General features: G+C 40.5%; 1 protein-coding gene across 2 annotated transcripts in view; it reads left to right on the top strand.

Moving 5' to 3' along the window:
* Positions 1–20,700, top strand: part of NKAIN3 (sodium/potassium transporting ATPase interacting 3) — a 617,710-nt gene that overhangs the window by 369,203 nt on the left and 227,807 nt on the right. Inside the window, exon 4 of one of the 2 annotated variants that reach the window (XM_057498035.1) lies at positions 10,290–10,523. The exons of the other annotated variant lie outside the window; for it this stretch is intronic. Within the exon in view, the coding sequence (XP_057354018.1) occupies positions 10,290–10,502 (213 nt within the window). The 3' untranslated portion in view covers positions 10,503–10,523. Of the gene's footprint in view, positions 1–10,289; positions 10,524–20,700 lie in introns of those variants that run through there. 2 annotated transcript variants of the gene reach the window in all.

Here is a 20,700-nt window from a genome sequence, read left to right as displayed (position 1 = left end):
GTCTTATAAGTAATAAACCTTTGTTTTTTTCAAAGTTCCTTGTTGTTGCTGAAAGACTTCTTGCCATCACAATAAGAACCATGTCATTCCAGTGGTATCACTGGTTTGGAAAGGGGAGATGTCTATGGGGAGCTCAGGGAACACAGGTGAGTGCCCCAGCATTTGGTACATAACCTCACCACCAATAGGCTGAGACGTGCACAAAGCAGCTTCCCAGTTGCACATCTTGATAACCCCAAACCCAAGGCCAGGATCCCCAAATCTGGTGGTACCGTGGATCTCTATGTACAGTGGACATCTGCTCCCCAAATAAGATACCTGCTTTAGGAGGCCCACTGTGTGTGCTCTGAGGGTATTTGCCTTTGTTGCTCAACATCTACCTAGGAAATTGTTTCACCAGCTTCCAAACACTGCTAAGTTTCTCTTTCTATCTATCGAGAAAGAACTGTTCCTGTCTTTATCCATAAGTTACTAGATCTCTTATTGTTTTAATGGGTTAGTCATGGAGATGCAAAATTTCTTTCAATGTACTACCAGTTATCTTCTAAATGACTTTCCAGTCCACCTTCCACTCTTCCCAAATGACGAGACCACCTTTGTTTCTACTCTAGTGAGGGACTCCCATGCTCTCTGGGTTCCAAATGGTTCAGACAAATGGAGACACCAGTAGACAATGGAAGGGAGAATGAGGCTGAAGTGGGGGATGCTAATCCTCTGGGCTCCTCCCTGTGTGACCATCCCAGGCTGGTGGGGTGTCTTTACTTCATGCTGGTTTTTCTATGTGCCTCTTTCCCTCTTGCTGACCTCTCCCTCCCTAATTTCTTCAAGCCTGGGAAGGGCAACTGGTGTGTGGGGTCCCACACTGTCTTCTGTAGTTCTAGACCTTGTCACAGTCTTTGAAATCATTTCCTTTGCAAATAAATACCTCAAAATGCCCTGATCTAAGTGTGCCAACTCTTTCCTTTTGAGACCCCAACTGATACAAATGTCAAAGTAATTTTAATGCACATCAGGCTCAATAGTCTGTTTAAGTAGTATAGCTACTTTTTTTTTCAAGAGGGGCAGGAGAAAGAAAAATCCTTCGAAATTACATGTTTATACCACCAAAGGAATAAACCCCTACTTAACATATTTATTGTTATATCTATTTATTCACTTAACCACAAATTTTCTAAAAATTCAAAATTATGACTTTTAGGAAGCTTTTCACAATTAGGTGACTCAGATGTTCACAAATGAAGTCTATGGAAAGGATAACTACAGATGAGTTATTTTGGTTATGTCCAAAAGCTGCATATTGATTATAAGTATTGATTTTGGCATTTACTTTCTGAATGTTTTTGGCCTTTAAAATGTTCCCTCAGAAATGAAAATGCACTGGAAGTTCTTCATTCTTTATCATCCACCACACCAAGCCCAAAACAGATGAGTAATAACTGATTGCTGATTAGTTTATTTGGATAATTAATTGTTTATGCAATTCTCTTCACTCAGCTCTGTAGTTTTATATGCAGGCAGAGCGGCCATTGCTATGTTATTTCTGGAAAACTAGAGTTTTGTTGCATTTTCTCATTAGGTAGGTTAAAGGAACACCCAAAGGGAAACAGGTAACAAACATTTCTTGTAGGAAAGGTCCTTAGCTTTGCTTGATTAGGCTGTCATTCCGCTAAGTCAAATCACAGCAGTCTACTGATGCAGTCAACGCTAATTATGAGCCCTGGGCAGGAGAAGCCGTGGCGTGTAAGGCTTGGGTGGCTACTGCACAGTGAGTCCCTCCTCAATGGCATAGGTCACAGAGTTGGAGAGCAGAGAAATAAAGACAATTTTGGCATGAAGCTGAAATGCCATTCTTGGAAGATACTGTCTGTGTTCATACGTTAAGCAAATTTTACCCAAAATTTTCCACTTGCCTCAAATTTTTGCTCTGTATTTCTTCAGTTTTTAAGGAGAGAAACAAATCCTACCAGGTAATATATGAATTGCAGTGCTTATCCTATTGTGTTAAATGTAATGAAGTTGTGCTCCTTTCAGAAGAGAGTAAGAGTAGGAAGTACTTGGTTTTTCTGAGGTTTTATTTAAATGTGAATGACGATAAATATCCATGAAACAATCAAGAGCAAAGAGATTATCTCCACAGCCACAAACACACACAACTTTTAAAATCCTGCTCCCCTTCCTTTTTAAATCAAATAACACACTGGATTGAAGATAAAAGAATTAACCAAATTTATACAAAGAGATGGATCCTCTGAAAGCTCAAAGATGAGCATTTCTAAAGTACGATTTTCCTGAGTTCTATGCACAGGGCATCATTACTGCTGAGCTCCAGCTTTGCTTTAGACAATTAAAGATATTTGGGGTTTCCTGTCTCAACCACAACTGTCGTCCTTACTGCACTTCTGTGAGGAAGGTCATCTGAGACCCAAGTTCTCAGCTGTGTAGTCCCCAAAACAATTTTCAAAGGGATTTCCTAGTTAATCTGAGGATCCTTTTACCATTTACATGTAACTGAGTTTCTACTTTCCAAAAATGTTACTGTTCTCAAAAGCTGTTTTCTGTTTTATGATGAAATCTTGAAACTTATTATTTTGAAAGACATACCAAAACATTGGGGATGAAGCATCTGAGATACAGGTATTGATATGGATATATCCATTGCAATGGCAAAACTCATAGGGTATTTTTTTCATCCTGTGAGGAAGGTAGATGCAGACATACTGGCTGACTAGATGTTGTTGATCACATGTCTACCAGACAGCTTTGTCCTTACAACCCCGTAATGAACTCAGTTCACAGGTTTAAATAAAGTAAAACTTAGGAGGTGGCTTTTAATCAACGATGGCTGTAAGGTAGGTTAGGAGTGAAGAACTAATCCACTCCTACTAATAATATCTGAGGCATACATTTACATACAAAACTGCAAACCAGGGCACAGTGCTGGGTTTTGAATCTGTGCTTATGGAGACTTTTCAATCATTCAGCCAATTCTAGATAAGTCAGTTAAGATACTAAAGAAAACAAGTGCAGAAGATAAAATACTTAGATATAAAAATGTCCTTATGAATAGCTTGTTCTGAACATAAACCTCAAATGCAGAGGTTAATTACATGTGCCTAATGTTTATAATAAGCCACTGTATTTATCCATTTTGAAGAGGCTTAGCTTTTACATAAAGTTGATTTCTTTGGAAATCTATTCCATTTTCAAATTCTCATTTATGGTAGGAGCCCTTATTATGTTTTATAATCCTAAAAATTGCCATCAGCAACTTCTATTCAACAGATAATAAACTGTAAACAGAGCAAAAAACTATAATGGAAACAATGCACATGATCATGTAAAGCAGCAGAGAATAAAACAAAAACAGCAAAAGTTATGATAATCAAAAATTATGTTTAAAGCTACAATAGTTTAGGGCAATCCCAAAAGTAAAACCCCAATATAGAGCCATGGGGGAGAAACAACACTGAACCTCAGCTCAAAGAGGCATAAATGAACAAGGTGATTTGTGGCCGCAGCTCCCTGCACATCGTCTCTGGCAGCAGTGCTGATGAAGTGCTTCATTTACTCACTTGCTGTGAATTATTCTTAAAGACCGGGCTTTTTACCTCGTAAGACAGAAAGGCAGCAAACTTTGAGATATATAAAAATGATACCATTCACACCTATGTGCCATTATTTCATAAAACTAGCCAATGACGTATTCTATCTTAGAGAACGTGGTTGATTAAAAGTCTAATGCCATCACTCGTGATTCTTAAAGAAAAGCTGGTAGAGAGTCTTCAAGGGCAAGACTACACACGAGAGTTGTCTGAAATTCTGGGGAGGAAGCATGGATGCTCTAGGACATGATGCAAAACAAAAGGTTGGGGGGCAAAACCAGCTAGAAAGGTGTTAATAGTCAGAGTATTTTTAAACTGAAGAAGGAAGACAGAGAACCTGCCCCACATGGAAAGGGGAAGAAGTGAAGGCCTGTGTGGTTCAGCACCGTGTGTGCGGTGAGAGCACTGTGCAGGGCCGGTGGGAGCTCTGGCAGTAGGCCCGGCCCTGGACGGGGAGAGCGGTGGAGACAGAGCAGGGCCTCCTGAAGAAGCAATGTCTAGGCTGAGGTCAGAAGGATGAGTAGAAATTAGCTAGATCGAAAAGAGAGGGGAGACTGTTTTAAGCAGAGAAAATAGCTTATGTGAAGACTTGAGGGTGAGAGAGAACATGGAGCCATGAGAAAATAAAAATTCAATAGGGCTAAAGCCTAAATCCCCAAGATTCCTGAGAGGCAAGAAAAGGACCTGGAGAAAAAGGTAGGGTATAAAGGTCAGAGTAAGCTGCATTCAAGTTTTACCTGAAATAACAGAAAGCATTTGAGATCAAGGTTTTAAAGGAGTTCTAAACCTGCTCTTATTCATTTTATAACGGGGAGTTTGTACTCTGTGACCAGCATCTTCCCATTTCCTCCACCCCTCAGCCTCAGGTAATCATTTCATAATATATCAGTGTGTTAAATTAACACACTGTACATTTTAAACTCACACAGTGTTGTATGTCAATTACATCTTAGTAAAGTTGGAAAAAATAACTAAAAATAAAGGGACTGCTCCAGAGAAAATCTATCACTGCAGTCTCAATTTTCTTTTACAGCATTTCTCATATCCACTTTCTTTCCTATTCAAAACAGATTACAGAATTCAGGTGCTCTCCACCTTTGGCTTAGAATAGAATAATGGCACCCTAATTGATCTTTGTGCTTCCAGTCACTGCACCAATCCATCATCATATACCCTACAACTGAGCAGATAATCCCAAAGTTAATTAAATGTCCCAGCATCAGTTAAATCATGCAGTGAAAGGCCACATTCCTAAACACCCATAGGGAATTTTATTTATATGTTCTCTTTAGAGCACATAGTCTGCCTTTATGACTATTAGCTGAATATAATTCTGTCTTCTTTTCTCTTATTCTTGCTGATTCTCAGTAGGTCTAGGCAAATTAAATGAAAAGTTATTTTCTGTAACTAATTAAACACCAATGTTCAGTATGTGGGCTCTGGGTATCCAATCATCACCAATTCAAGACCACAGTTTAGTGTGTGGACATTGACCATAGGCTACAGTAGGATGCCTGCCCTTATTTTGCTTATTCTTCTTATTATTTCATGGAAATTAAGGTCAGTCCTGATGCTACATGTTTTTAACATATTTTTTAAGACATATAGAAAATAGAAGATTGGTATGAAAACCGCTGAGGTTGCTGTAGAAAAATAATGTTTAGGTCCATAAGGAAGACAGTCATTTGCCAATAACACTTCGCAAGGTGAATACTGTAGAGTTAGGCAAATTGCTCCAAAATGAAACTGAAAAATTGTTAATTCCTCTTTGATTCCTTGGATGACTCTCTTTAGCCATATTCAGACCATAAAGGGGTGCTTAAAATATATATCACACCTTTTTAAATCATGCAAATATGAGTATAAAATATGTATAAAAATTAAGTTATAAAGTATAAGTTAAAAAAAAGAAAACTTACCAGCGTTATTCTGAAAAAAAAAATGTCCATTTTCCTAAAGGGGAATAATCTTACAAATGCATTCTCTTTTCCATTCAGAAAAGATTATTTATTTTTGCAGGTACTAGTGGGAAATCAAAATTATATTCAAATGAAGGTTCATTTTAAAAATTCACATCTTTTGGACATTCTCTGAACTTTTAAAACAATTTGAAAGGTTTGATTAAGATCCTGCAAAAGATAAAACAAAAGTGTTCTGGTTAGGTCCTGACAGTTTCACTGGTGAATTCTATCAAACATTCAAAATAAAATTATATCAATCAGCTCTTTTCAAACTCTGTGGGTTGGGCGAAGAGAGGTTGAGGGTCTGGGGATCAATAATGTCATTCAATATTTTATACTCTAGAGATTCATTTCCTTTGCTTCAACCAGAACAAGTCCACTTCCACCTCTTGGATATACTTTACATATAGAAGAATGGACTTTTGATGCCAAAATATTGAAAGCTACTACTCTATGTCATAGGTTGTCACTGGTGTATTTTAAGCAGGAGAGCAACATAATCAGATCTGAATTTTAGAAACATAACTTTGGCTTCAGGATGGAGAATAGATTAGAGGGAAGTAAGACTACAGAAAAGGTGACCATTTAGGAGGTTGCAGTAGTGCAGACAAGACATTTAAAATAGTGATGGTAGAGATGGATAAAGAGGAAAGGACACAATATATCCATATTAAAAAATAGTAGAATCAATGTAGAACTCACCATCAATCACTGAGATAATAGCTATCTGGGAAAGACTGTGTTGGAGATAAAATAAGCCTCATTTCCTTTGAATTGCAAATAAAGTTAAACCCAAATCACCTGCCCTGCCAAACCTTGTGGTCCTGTCTCCCAGAGAGACCAGAGGGATGGCTTAGGAAGGGGGCCTCAGGGAGAAAGTGGCACTGAGGAAGTGCCGACTAAGGCTGCCTTCCTTGAGCAGTGGCTTTGCCATCATGGGAAGCAGTGGTACCTGTCTAGAGCTAATTTGGCTGTCGTTCTGATCCATCGCTACAATTGATTACCCATTAAACTCCCTGTTTTCCAACTTAGAAAATCTGATTCGGCACCTTGTTTTGACCTCAGTCTTGAAAATTAGGGTATAGATTTTGAAGCTTGGGAATATTTTTTGTGCTTTGCAGAATTTCAGCAGGAATTATTTCATACATCAGGAAACCTGTAGCAAACTAAAGAAACAAAGTGAGCAAAGAGGACAGAATTAGAAAGTCCTGTGTTTAGGGTTCTTCTTAGGGCAACCAGCCTCATAAAATTAGAGCCTCACTTTGTAAACTGTATGTATATTTAAACATCCTACTTCCCCAACACATAAGTTATTTTAGGCTTCATTAGAAGCCTAAATTAGAATAAGAGTGTTTTTCATGGTTACTCTAAAATGTCTAATCCCAACCATTCCCCTAACTCCCAAGCTAAATATAAACTCCTTTTTCCTATCTGCTCTTTTTTTAATCATGGCCCCACCACTTTTTTCTTATTTTAAAGAGTCACCTATAACAGTCTTCTGTATTTCTGAGGTGGCCTCCCAGGAAGACTGCTCAGGGCAGATAATGAAATGTACAAACAATGAAAGACAAGGGAAGAGGCTAGTAAATTAATATATTACCAAATAATTGAAGATTTTGTTAAAAATCTGTGAAAGTGACTTATTTTAAAATTCTTTGTGTTTTCTAAATGCAAGCATTAGAAAGGCCAGTTTCCAGCATATGAAGCCATATTACAGTTTATTCTGTATGTAACTTACATTGTTTTGGCTATTCAGATCTAGAAACAGTATCTAAAACATTTCAACTTTCATACTGTTTAAACGGTCTGCCTATAGATGGAATTCTGTGTTTCAAAATAGCTATCTAAGCATGTCTGAAAGTTGTTTTATTTATCAGCTGCTCAGAACAGATCTATAAATATTTCAGAGGCATACAATGAAACCTCTTAAGATGTCAGAATCCATTTTAGAAACTGAAATAATGTAGTATTACATGTATTGAATAATATTCACTTTAACAGACTGGTCAGTCAATATCTTACATTTAATTATTTTCACTGCGGTACATTTGACATATGCATTATATAGGAAGCAAAGCATATCCTGTTGTTTACCCACAGCCAATTCTCAATCACAAGAAACTAGGATTCTCACAAATAAGCAAGGGATCCTATTTTTATTGTCTTTTGTGTTCAAAGTTCATCCCCTAATTCTTCATTTCTCCTTTGGGTAGAAAGCTGAAAGAAGGGGAAAAAAATAAACCTTCATGGTTTATATGTTGCATCATCAGTCCCTTCGGATCACGTAAACAGGATCTTTACATGGTTCAGCATTCTATTTGCAGTACGTAAAATCAGCCCCTGCACATAATGAGTACACGTTTGCGCTTGTTGGATGAGTGAATGGCACAACTGTCGATGGATCCTGTAAAATACACCATAGAAATGGCATAGTAGAAAGAGCCCTGCGTGAGGAAACAGGAGCCCTGAAATCTTTTCTGTTTTCTGACCCTTCTCAGGTGACCTTGGCCGAGTCTCTGTCTCACAGTTTGAGGTTTCTCATTTGCGGAATGAGGATAAAAGGATCTACCCTGGAGCTCAGCAGGCATTAGGTGGAACAAATAGAGAAAGCTCTGTAAATATCCAAATAACCAAAAGGACAAAAGAAATCAGAATGACTATGCAGATCTCCTAGTTTATCTCTGCAGTCCACTTGCCTCTGTTTAAAGTCAGCTTTTAATTATTTGCATTCATGGAGGGCAAGCCAAGGCATGAATAATCCCAAGCACTTATGTTTGGCTTTGGAATTAAATTTGAAAGTGCTCTGTGGAACATTCTGAAAGTGTGTTCTCACAAAATCATGAAATCACACTGTAGATATGGTCCCGTGGCATTGGCTTGGAGGTAAACTTGTGACATGTCTTTATCTGCTGTGCATTGAAGGATGCTTATGAGACACCCAGACCTGTGACAGTTGTGAGAAAGTGAGCACCCTAAACATGACACACCATCCTTTGACAAAACTGATTTTGGTGGTGAGGATGTAGTGCAAGATTCTCCAGTAAACTTTAGAAACAATTCTTTTGTTTATTTGCTTTATCTGGGAAGAAATCAGTTGAGTTTATAATTGGGGAACTGAGGCAGTAGATGTTCAGAGTTCTAATTTATCACTGGTTGGCATATTATATGTAAATGAGGCTTACCCATTCAGATACTTTGATGGTTCACTTTTGAATAAATGAATATATCACACCATGAAGATATTGAGTCTTTAAAATAAGTACAGTATTCATAGCTTCCCTTCCATTCAGTGATTTATCATCAATAAGACATGGCTTTTTGAAATAGTGTTGAAATAATTTATTTGTTTTCTAGCCTATGCATTTGTTGATTTGGATAGTAATTTTATCCTCCCTAAGCAGCAATTGGCTGGTAAACCATTCCTTCTAACTTCAGGAAGTGAAGTATTACCTTCTCATTTCTTTCCCTTATGCCTACAGGCTACACTGTAATTCTAACCTGTCCTACTTTGCCATAGATATATTTTTAAGTGTCAGAATGTTCTGCATATTTACACTGGAGTGTATATCTGGGATGCAGGGTTATTCAAGGCTCTTTAAAATGGAGCAGTGATGAGGAAAAAAGAGGGATAAAAAGTAAGAGGCCCAACCTATTGAGCAACATATCCCTGTAGCCCCTCCTGCACATGCATTCATTGTTTTCTATCCTCCACGTGTCCATTTAGTCAGAAATCACTTGTATGGCTGTGGAGTCACTTTGCCATTCGGCGTGACTATGCCAAGGTCACACATGGTACATTAATACCACAGGCAAGAGGTTACAGGAGGGACACACATTCCACCCCACCTCCTGGTTCCTCCTGAGCCAGCTTCTGAGGTGATTTACTAGACTTTGCTCTTCCATGCCCATGAGCAGCAATGACCCGCTCCATGAGGACTCACCTGCATGCCGCCCGCTGCCCTGACGACAGAGATTGGAGAGAGAAACTCTGGCTCAGACCCAGCCTGGGCTCTCATGGCTGTGCAGTGGGGTGGCGATGTGCACCTGTTGGTGCTTTGTAAGGGTTATACCTGGGGACCTTGCATGTATTAAACCCTCCATTTTTTAATAGACAGATGTGACTCACAGGGACATTGCACCTCTTCTTTGTGTATGGTGGTGACAAAGGGCTTATGAGACTGAGGTGCTCCAGCCCACTCTGTCTCACTGGTTGGAGCGGTGAGGCAGCTTCTTTGCCGTCATGCAATCCGTTTAGTGTTGCTGCCTTCTGGTCTGAAGGTGAGGGTAGACTTGGCCTTGCGGTGGGCTGCGTCCTCTCTGGCTGGCCGAAAGCCCTGGATGAGGTCCACCTGCTTAGCTAAACTCAAGCCACTCCTGAGGGCGTGCCGTGGTTCGGGGGCACACGGTTTCCTGGCCCGAGCACAGGAGCAGGAATCTTGGCACTGGGCTTTCTGTGGGGCCCTGGCACTTACTTGGCGAGTGTCCTTGGACAACCCACTTTACTTCTCTTCTCTTCTTCCCACCGAAGGGGAATAATCAATCCAGTGGCTGCACCCCACAGAGATGTAGTGAAGATTACTTGAGAATATCTAGAGCAATGTCAGAGGGAGACCCCACATAATTAGTCTTATCTGTAATTAAGTCTATAAATAGTGAGAAGGTATCCACACCTGAGTTACACATTCAAGAACTAGACCTTGATTTTTTTTCTCTTCTCCTTTCTAAGCAAAGTGAAGAACCCACTTGCGCTGGTCTCACACCAGCAGGGATGACGACCTGGAAAGCCCCGCCTGCGGCGGAAGCTCTGACGCAGCAGCTGCACGTGACGCCAGCACTGCTCAGGGGTGACGAAAGGCGGATCCCGACAGTGGGTCGAGAGACCAACTGTGAGGAGCTCGTCTTGCTTCACAGAGGAAAGACATCTGCCAGAGGTAGCTAGAGAAGAAAGGCTCAGGGTCCTAGCCCAGTGCAGGGTGCGGGCGTGTCCTGGACAGCAGTAAATGGTTACCCCTCCGCACAGCTGTCTTTTGAAGTTTTCATCCACGTCCTCTGTGCCCACATCCCTCAGCAAAGGAGGAGGAAGGTTAATTGACAGGGAGAGCAGCCGCGTGGTCCAGTCCACTCAGGCGGGGGGCTGCCTCCTGGGGCCCCCCGCATCGGGAGGCTTTCCTCCCCTTGCTTCTGTACCTGCCCCCACCCCTTCTGCCAGTGGAACACCCTTGCTGAACGCTTCAGACTGGCGTGGGTTGACATATACGCAGTATTGCTGCCAGCTTCCTAGTGCACCTCCAGATACTCAGTACAGACAATTAAGGATAGTTAGAGCTCCAACATTTAGGATCGGAATAGAAACACTACTTGAGAGCAGATTGGAAGCAAGCTCATGCCATGCTCTGGCCCTCCGCTGTCTCCTCTCTCTGCCCTTCCCCCCAGGCCCTCCTCTCCTTGGCCACTGTGACCACCGAGGACAGTGATGCCCTTTTCTCTCTGGGTCTCAGGCCATCACTTGGTTTCTGACTGAAGCTGTTCTGCTCACAGACCCTGGACCTACAAGGTGACAGACTGCAGTTTAACACAATGGATTCACAAAACCAAATAAAATAGCTCCTTTTAATTGTCTCTGACTGAGCTACCCCCCCTCACCAGCCTCCACTTCCCTGGGCTGGGGCCAAGAAACTGGGGCCAAGAAGCTGGGGGAGATGTACACTTAGCGGCCCCACAGCTAATTTCAGACCAGATCAGCTCCGTGGGGTAAATGGGCCATCGAAGTAGTTTCACTAACAGACCTGTGCCCCTGCCCCTACACTGCAGCTCCTTCCCAGATGGCTGCTGGCTGTAGGGAAAGCTTCCTGTAAAAATTCTACCGATGTCAGGATGAGTTATCTTGGGCTGGTCCCCTGCCCAGGCTCTTCAGTCCTGGCTGTCCTCTGGCTGGTCTCTGCTGCAAAAGCTGGATCTGGTCTGAATACAACAAGCCCACCAGTGTTTTCACTCAAGCTCTGGTGGGTTTGCTCTGCCAGACTGTGCTCCTGGAGAGCCCAGCACCCTCACTGCTGAGCAGCTTTGACCAGTACAGTTCACCCGCCACATCACTGCCTGAGTCCCGATCACCCATCAGCCCTTGGATTCAAGGTCACTTAGTCTGGGGCAAATGAGCCCGTCTGAGGCTCCCCAGCTCTCGTAACCAACCCTTACCCCACAGGAAACAGTCATTCTGGTCTCTTCTGAGCTTCCAGGCTTGGGAGCACTAAGCCAGTCCCCTCCCTCCCCACACGTCTGAGCTGCCACACTTACTTGCTGTGGTTTCTGTACATCACAGCCTTGCCCCTCAGTCTCTCCACACAGTCCACAGCAAGGGAACAAGAGCATGTCAAGTCAGACTTTCTGTCAATATTCTCATTCTGCTCATCACCCGCTTCTGGCCAGGGATGATGTCCTTTCTCAGCTTCTTTTACAAGCAGATTTCTCCTGTACATCCCAGGCATTGCTAATCCAGCTGTGACTGACTTCACAATTCTGTTTTTTTCTCCTTTTGTTTGGAAGTTATTCTTGATTGATCACCTCTCTCCCTGGAGTTATCCTTTCCCCTTAACCATCAGACAGGCCTGAGACACTTGGATTCTCAGAATTTTTTGAATCATGTGTACAAAAACTTTTGTTGAGTTGGACTTTGTTCTTTGTGCTGGACTAAAAATGTCATAAGAAGTTTTGCCCTTGTAGCATGTATAGTCTGGTGAATGACCTAAAGTTGTTTTCATTTCACTTTTTATGAAAAATTACTCTATGAGTTGGATGATGCATTCATGCAAAATTCTTTCAGCATCTATTGTATACAAAGCACTTTGAGAGACATTGTGCGAATGTGTTTGGGAGACTATTCAGTGATGAATAACTACTGTCCCTCTGCAAGGAATTGATAATCAAGTATGGGAAATAAACAGAAAAACATGTATCTCTGGACAAGACATAAGTAAATACTGTCATGTCTGTGCAACTTCTATGGAGATGTATAAGAAAGGGCAATTCAGATGGCTTTACCAAGAATATAGAACTGTTGATTCTTGAAATAATTTGAAAGGCCAAGATAAGTGCTATGTTCCACTTAACACTTGAAAAACAGATTTAGAGAAGTGAAGAAGGCATGGAAGGGCATGAGAAGGCAGGCGGGACAAGTAGCCCTGTGCAGTTCCCACAGAGAATGATTTGATGGATGGAAGAAAAGGATGAAGTTCAAAGTGTCAGATTTGTAGGCTCCAAATACCATGTTTAGTCCACGCTTTCTTTAACTGGCAGATTTTGAGAAGACAATGGCAGATCTGGCCTGAGATTCAGGAAGCAGAGTAAGAAATGGTTTGAAGTAGCAGACAAACCAGTTAGTTGGCTATCTTAGAAATTTGGGCAGTGAATTCTGAGGGGCTGAGATGCAGTGGTAGGTGTAGAAATGAAAATCTGGGGTCAGGTTCCAGAGGTACCAGAGACACTGGTGAGGTTCAGCTGACAAAGTTTAGGAAGCAGTTTAAGGAAGGGTCAAGGGTGCCCAAGATTTTTCCAACCAGAGTATTTGGGAGTTAGATGGCACTGGGACAAGGGGAGACTAAGACCTATGGTTGCCTTCAACTACCTCCTTTACATAACGTGTACTCCTGGCAATTCAACCGTATTCAGCCTTACAGGGAAGGATTTACTACAGTTCCACAATGATACTCAAACTTGGGCTCCCTCCCATATCTCAATCTTAACCGGTACTTTCTATGTTATATTATCTTCCCAGTCTTTTCCAATAAGAAAATAAAATCTTGTACAGTTGAGCCTTGAACACATGGGCATCAATGCACAGGTTCACTTGTACATGTATTTTTTCTGTAAATATAGTGGAAGATTCTTTGGAGATTTGTGACAATTTGGAAAAGAAAATTGTCTTTCTCTAGCTCACTTTATTGTAAGAATACAGTATAGGATACATGTAAAATACAAAACACATGTTAAATGACTATCTATGTTAAGATTTATAACATAAGTAAGACTTCCAGTCAACAAGAGTCTATTAGCAGTTAGGTTTGATGGAGTCAAAAGTTATACGTGGATTACTCACAGAAAAGAGTTATCAGCATCCATAACCCCAGCGTTGTGTGAGGGTCAGCTGACTTTGTGTGGAGCTGCACACATGGTCCTAAAAGAGTATTGCAGAGGGTGGGAAAGTTAGGTGTTTGTGAGGACATCTGTCCTTCACTGATATTTCACTATTTTTCTCCATCTATCTAGGCCCTAAACCCCAGCCCATATGTTCTGCTTCCCCTCCTGTCACACATTCCGTGCTCTCCTGGAAGCCCAAAGCCTCTACCTTCTGGTAGATTCCATCCCCTTTATCCTTTTACTCCCTAGATTTACTCCTAAGAAGCTTTTACTCCTAAGATTATCACTTTTCACTTCAGAACCCTCAATTTTTCCTCTCTACTAGATCATACTGATTAGTATAGAACAGAGGCTGTGAAAGCTCCCATTTTTAACAAAAAAATCTTCCTAACCTTTCCTCTTGGGGGTCCAGTTAGAGCCTAGTTTCTCCAATCTATAAAATAGAGTGTTTATACTCACCATCTATACTTGCTTACATTGCATTCTCTCCTGAACCCACTCAAATCAAACCTATTTCCCTCTCTCCAAAACTGCTCTCATCAAGGCCACAATAACCTGTCTTGTGAGAGGAGAGGACAGTAATCAATCATCTGTTCTCACTTTATTTGATCTCTTAACAATTTTTCATAGAGTCGATCACTCCCTCATTCTTGACACATTTTTCTTACTGAGTTTTGAGGAAGCCCTAAACTCCATCACTCTGACTTCTCAGCCAGTCAGTCTTAGTTTCCTGTGATGAATCATTTCTCCTTTTCCCGTATTTTAAGTCCGTCTTTCACAGCCAGAGTTCCCAAAGTGCAAAGCCCTGGTGACCGAGGTGTCCACTGATGTCACCTCCCCTTTACGCATCTATTAAGGGTTGGTTAGACTCCATCCTCAGGATGGAGAAATATAGCCACTGAAACCACTGAGTGGTTCTGTGCTGTAGATGAAGTGCTCCAGCCAAGAAAGGCTGCTCTGAATGTCACTGGGCCCTACAGTTCATCCCAAGTCCTTTTCTCATCTCTGAGCTCTCACTACTCAGGTAATCTCATGCTGATGACACCCAAAACTTCTACCTCTAAACCTCAACTCTCTTTTTAATTCTAAGGACTTGAAATCATGACTTAAACTATTACTAAAATCTTTTGACTCAAAGTGTGATCTTAAGACTGGCACTAGGAATGCCTAGGAACTTGTTAGAAATGAAGAATCACAGGCTTTGCCTCGCAAGTATTTAGTCAAACTCTACATTTTAACAAGATCCTCAGGATTCACATGAACATGTAAGTTTGAGAGGCACTGGAGTAAAATATTTAAAGTCTAATGCACCCTCAAACCAGATCTTTTATTTTCTCTTTGTTCCTCTTCACCGTGCTCAGAGATTCTTGAACAAATTTCCCTCTGTGAGCCTGAAGCTCTTATATAGCTTACTACTTATTTAGTTATTATTTTCTCTCTAGCAAGTTATAAATAAAAAGACATACCAAATTGTGACTCTTGACTAAAAAAAGATTTACCAGGAAATGAAACCTAAGTTGCAGGGACCCTCGCTGCTCAAGCTCCTGTCAAGGTGCTGGGAGGGGTACCGGCAATGTGTTCACATGACGTTTTAGTAAAGTTTCCCAAAGTAGTTTGCTCAAATCGTTTAGGACTATTATCTCTTTTCACTTCCAATGTTATGACATCCCTGGGTGACAGGATGGCATTAGAATGGACATGGACATTTGGTATTTGCCTACAGGGAAATTAAACTAAGAATACACTCAGCTTTTGTTGAATGGAGTATAGGTATGAGTTTCATAGGTCATTCTTTGTGTAGCATTCCCAGTGTAGGAATGGCTTCCAAGAACACGGGGATGGCTTCCTGAGCTTCCCCCCAGCATCCTAACACAGAGGGGCAGGGCCGCGGCTGGATCATGATGCAAAGGTGCCTGTGTGCCTGACACTAACTGTCCATGAATAGTGGAGGAAGAAGTTCAATGGTTGAAATGTGCAGAGCCCAAAGATAGTTTTTCAAAATTGTTTCCAACATTAAAACAGGAATTTTTTTAAAATGAAAAATAGAATTACTCAGAATTCTCTATTTGTAGGACATAATTCTCCAAACAGTCAATACGTCTGAATGAAAAGACATATGTTTGATGCATCCCAATAATAAATTTTTAAAGTTTCATCAGCCATGCCAGAATGAAAGCAGAATGACCTCTCTATGCTCTCTATTTAAAAATGATTAAATTTTGTTTTGTGTTAATGCAATCAAAGTCTATGCAGCCCAAAAAATGTAGGGGAAAAATTATTTCATAGTATGTCAATCAATTAATCAATTTTTTAAAATACAGTATTTGTGTGCATGATAGGTGCCTGTGGTATTCATTTCAAATATTTATCATGTTATGCTTTTTTTCTTATACTAAATAAGGTGTCATTCTAATTTTTGTACTTGACATTATTTGTTCTTTACCTCAAAGAAGGTCTCCTAAGTTCTTTAAGCTTCAGGTCACAAAGCAGTTGCTTGTCTTTCCTGCCTAGGTTGTGGTTCTGAAGGAAGGCCAGCTGCTCTCTCTGTCTGCCTTTCTCAGAAATTGTGCCAGCTTGTGCTTTTGTATCATTACCAAAGAAAAGGTCTTACTCATTAAATTCCCACAATGAGGTGTTGGATTTTATTGGATATCATCACTGCCAATCATTTCCATCCTGAGCAGGGTTTACAGAGACAATCAGAAAGCCCCTTCTCAGATGCAGAGGCCCAAGTTTGGTCAAAAGTGCCTGTCCACCTCCCCAAAAGCAGATCCAGTCAGATATATATAAATTCTAATACATATCCAACATCAACTGAGGTTTTGTTAGTGAATAGAGAATAAAGCAGTGAGTGAAAAATAAAAGGGCAGCATACCCTTTCCCACATCCTGAAATTTCCCCTCATTGCTTATGGTCACAGAACCAAAAAGTAGGCCAAGCCCACAGAAGGCAAGCACGCCTGATTTTTGTCAAATGCATGATATCAGATTTGAGCTCCACACTTAAACAGCAGCTCAGATTGGAAGTCATTCTTGATCTTGGTCTTATCCTCACATTCTATAACCAATCCATCAGCTATTCAAGACAACTCCACCTTCAAAATGTGTTGTAAAGCAGACCAGCTACCACCTTCACTGTCTAAATCACTTGCAGTGCTAACGTGGACCAGTGCATAAGCTTCTGGCTTCCATTCTCAACATCCTTCAGGTGCTTTCCCCTGAGCAGCTGGAGTCATCTTTCCTAAAGATACATTGGATCAGGTCAGCCTGCCTAAAAACCACCCCCAGGCAGCATCTTCCACAATGATCTACTCACACTTACCTGTCAGGGGTTCCTCCAAGAGGCTCTGCTCTCTCCTGCCCTAGAGTTTTACCCTTGCTGTTCCTCCTATATTTCCCTTGCACATGGTTTATATATCTGCTCCACCATCTTCTTGTCCATTAGAAGAAGATGATCTTGACCACCCCATCTAAAAGCTTTTGGTCTTGTCTACTATAATATTGATAATGTAAAATCTACAATGCAATTGTTAATAGAAAGTAAATTATTTTTTGAAGCTTAGAATTTAGATATTAACTCTAAGAGGAGAATTCAAGACCAGAGCAAGTCTTCTCACTTCCTACCTGTGGTATTTCTATTACCATATGCATGCTATCTTCCTAGATGGTAGGTCTGGTGAAAATATGTTTATTCAAGATTCCACATATTAGTTTAATAATCTTTAATAAGATGTCTAGAGTAAAAACTATTGAGTCAATACCAGACAACACTGACTATTGATATACTTAAGCAGTTTACTTAAAAATAAATTGTGGAAGGGAGGGTAAGGAAAGGAGAGATTGTCAGTTTACACTTTCTAATGTTTTATTTACCTGTATTCTTTGACTTATAAAAATATTTTCTATGGGCTCAATTTGCTGTGGGCCCCATGATTGATATGTTGAGGCCTAAATCCGACCTTTGGGAGATAATTAGGTGTTAGATGGAGCCCTCATGAATGGGATTAGTGCCATTGTAAGAAGAGACATGAGAGAGGTGATATTTCTCTGCTCTTGCCCATGTGAAGGCACAATGAGAAAATAGTCAATTACAAACCAGGAAGTAACCTCACCAGAGAATCTGCTGGCATCTTGGCCTTGTATTTTACAACTCCCATAACTGTGAGAAATAAATGTTTGTTAAGTCAGTCTATAATATTCTGTTATAGAAGCTCAAACAAAGACAACATTTCTATAATTTTTACCTGGTGTACAACAAATCATAAATGCTTTCCTTTAATAGAATAGCCATTATAATTAATTTTTAAGTTTTCATACCCTCCACCTACAAATTTAGGACTGTGCTCCTTGATAGTAATCATAAAAATTATAAAGCCAGTAGGTGACACTTATTCTTTAACTTCAATCACTGGAGCTACACCTGTATCGAATTTGAGACGTAACCATGTTCTATTTTAATGCAATCAGGAAGGTCTACTACATGGAATTTCTTTTGAGAAAGCACTTGCTATTTATCTGCAAGAAGTGCTAGAAGCCGACAGTCTTCTGCATGATTTGCTTCCTCTTTAGAGCCAAGATCTCAGTCACCTCAGGCAGCTCCCAGCCAATGAGTGAGCCAGCTGGGACGGTAGCATTGGCCATTTCTTCCCAATGCAGAACTCCAGGGGGGCAGTCCTTGCATTAGACTTCCTGTTCAGTTTGTCCAGACTTTATGAGATCTGCACTTCAATCTGAAGCCTTCCTTGCTCAACCCTGCTTCCTCCTTCTTTCATCACAGATATTAGTGCCTAATAAACCTCTTGCTATCCTAATTTTGTCTCAGGATCTACTTCCAAAAGGACCAAAGGAATATATTTTCTAAGTTCCTTTTTTCTGTCATTTTAGGGAAATGTATTTCATCAGATGGTTACACTAGTACATAACCATGCTGGCATGTACAATGATTACCTCAAAACAAAAGGAAAAAGACAACAAAAGGCATACATTGCAAAGTTATGGACCTAAGGACCTGATTGGCTTCACAGTCTATTCACCTTCCCTTGCCTTGGGCTCATTAGAATGGCTGAGCTTTGATGACATGTGAGAGTTCTTCTGCCATGGGTGGGACTGTCAGAAACCCACTGAGTATTTAGACATTATATTAGTGCATTACCCTTACAAATAGCCACAATAAGGGAAGTGTGATTGCCCCTTCTGTGTGTTCAGGAAATTGGCTACTGGACAATCATTTGATAAAAAACAGTGCTCTATTTTTCCTTCCTCTTCTTATCACAACTTTTGTGCTACTGAACTATAGTGGAAGCAAACTCCCAATGCTTTTGTCTACAAAGGTTTTAGTCCACAAATGAAATCTGTTTTTTAGCTAGATTAAAATAATCCAAAATAGCAAAGGCAACACAATTAGAACCAGGTTCTACCCTATACACTAAAATAATAACCAAAAAATTCTTTGAAGTGGAGAGACATAGAGAATGAAGACTTGCAAAGCACTTACTTTTTGCTCAAGGATTAAAGAAACTAGCCCTTCTCCTTTAGGAGAATCATTCCTTATTATGTGTGTATGACTTTAGGAGCTCAATCTCTTTAAATGGCACAAAAACAGGACTAGCATCCATAGGCATTTTCCTCTATCTGCAATAGATAAAACACCTAATCAGACATTTCCTTAAGGAATTGCTTCTGTTCAATCTTTGTGCCATGAAGAGCGTTGGCACTTCATCCTTGAAATACACATTACAAAGCTGGAGACTTCTGGCACAAAACACAGAGTGGTTGCCATGCTGTTGACTCCCTTGGCATTCCATGTCTATCTGAGGAGGCAGAAATTTGCCCCAGGTTCCCTGCATCTGTAGATGCTGTAGTGAAAATGCATGCTTCTTTGGCTGGCGATGAATTAGTCCCTTCCAAATTGTACCCCAATTTTTCTTTTGGAAGTGAACCTTTCTGCATTGGGTATGGCCCCACTGGGAGGGTAATGCCAGGTGCTGACTATTCACTAGGCAAGCTAAAGAGACCAGATCCTTACTTTCCTGGGCAAGTATATGGCAAAAGGAATTCTCTTCTGGGACTTTAGAACAAGCAAGTAACGCCTTGACAGAGGGGATGGTTGCAGATTTGTTAATCCCAGTGGTGGGGGCCTAGACAGGTTGAAATATGGGAACTGTGGTATTCCCAGATTTTCATCCTTCTGTAGCTTCTTTGGTTTCTACCTATTTCTAAGACTGGTCCCTAGTCTCCCACCATTTCTGTGAAACCCCACATCTGCTTATGCACATATACATCCTAATTTCCTTCCAAGTAAGTCTTTTTTGCTCAAATAGCTAGAGTTGCCTCCTCTTGCTTATTACCAAGAATCTTAATTATGTTGATGATATAATTCTGAATCTTCTATTCTTTAAAAAAGCAGAGAAGCAAAACCCTAGTGAGGTATGTGTTTGTCCCTGTCCTCAAACGTTGAACATGTACAATTATTTGTGTAAAGAAAGAGGAGTATGATGGATGTTTTCATGTATAAAGGGAGCTATGTCTAGTGGCTTTCAATAAATTCATGTTTTCTCCTAGACTCTCATCTCTTTTAGGGTATTTTAGTATTCTGCCTTCATTCTCACACAATCGAAACTTTTCAGTCTATGTAGGAGAAGGGTCACCCAGGATGCAACTGGATGAGAACACATCCTACTTCTCTTGATGAGTTGAGATTTTTGAGAGCCTGACAACTTTTTACTTTAAAAAATTCTATTCATGCCCAAGAACATTCCATTATATATTTCAGGTACTCTTGACAATAGTTTAAGATTTAGCTGCTTAAAACTGAAAATTTAGTGCCAAGATTTTATTGACTTGAGAATACAGATAAGTAAGCACCATAAACTTGTCTTCCTAGTGACATCAGAAAGTTACTGAACTGTGGTAGAATCAATTTGAAAGAATGAAAATATGAATTGTTCTGTGAAATATTAATACCAGGAAGCTATTCGGTTTATAATTTTAAGAGTTCTTTTCAGG

This window comes from Manis pentadactyla, chromosome 3 (assembly GCF_030020395.1).
Source record: "Manis pentadactyla isolate mManPen7 chromosome 3, mManPen7.hap1, whole genome shotgun sequence".
Lineage (NCBI taxonomy): Eukaryota > Metazoa > Chordata > Mammalia > Pholidota > Manidae > Manis > Manis pentadactyla.
This window is presented reverse-complemented; position numbering and strand designations above follow the sequence as displayed.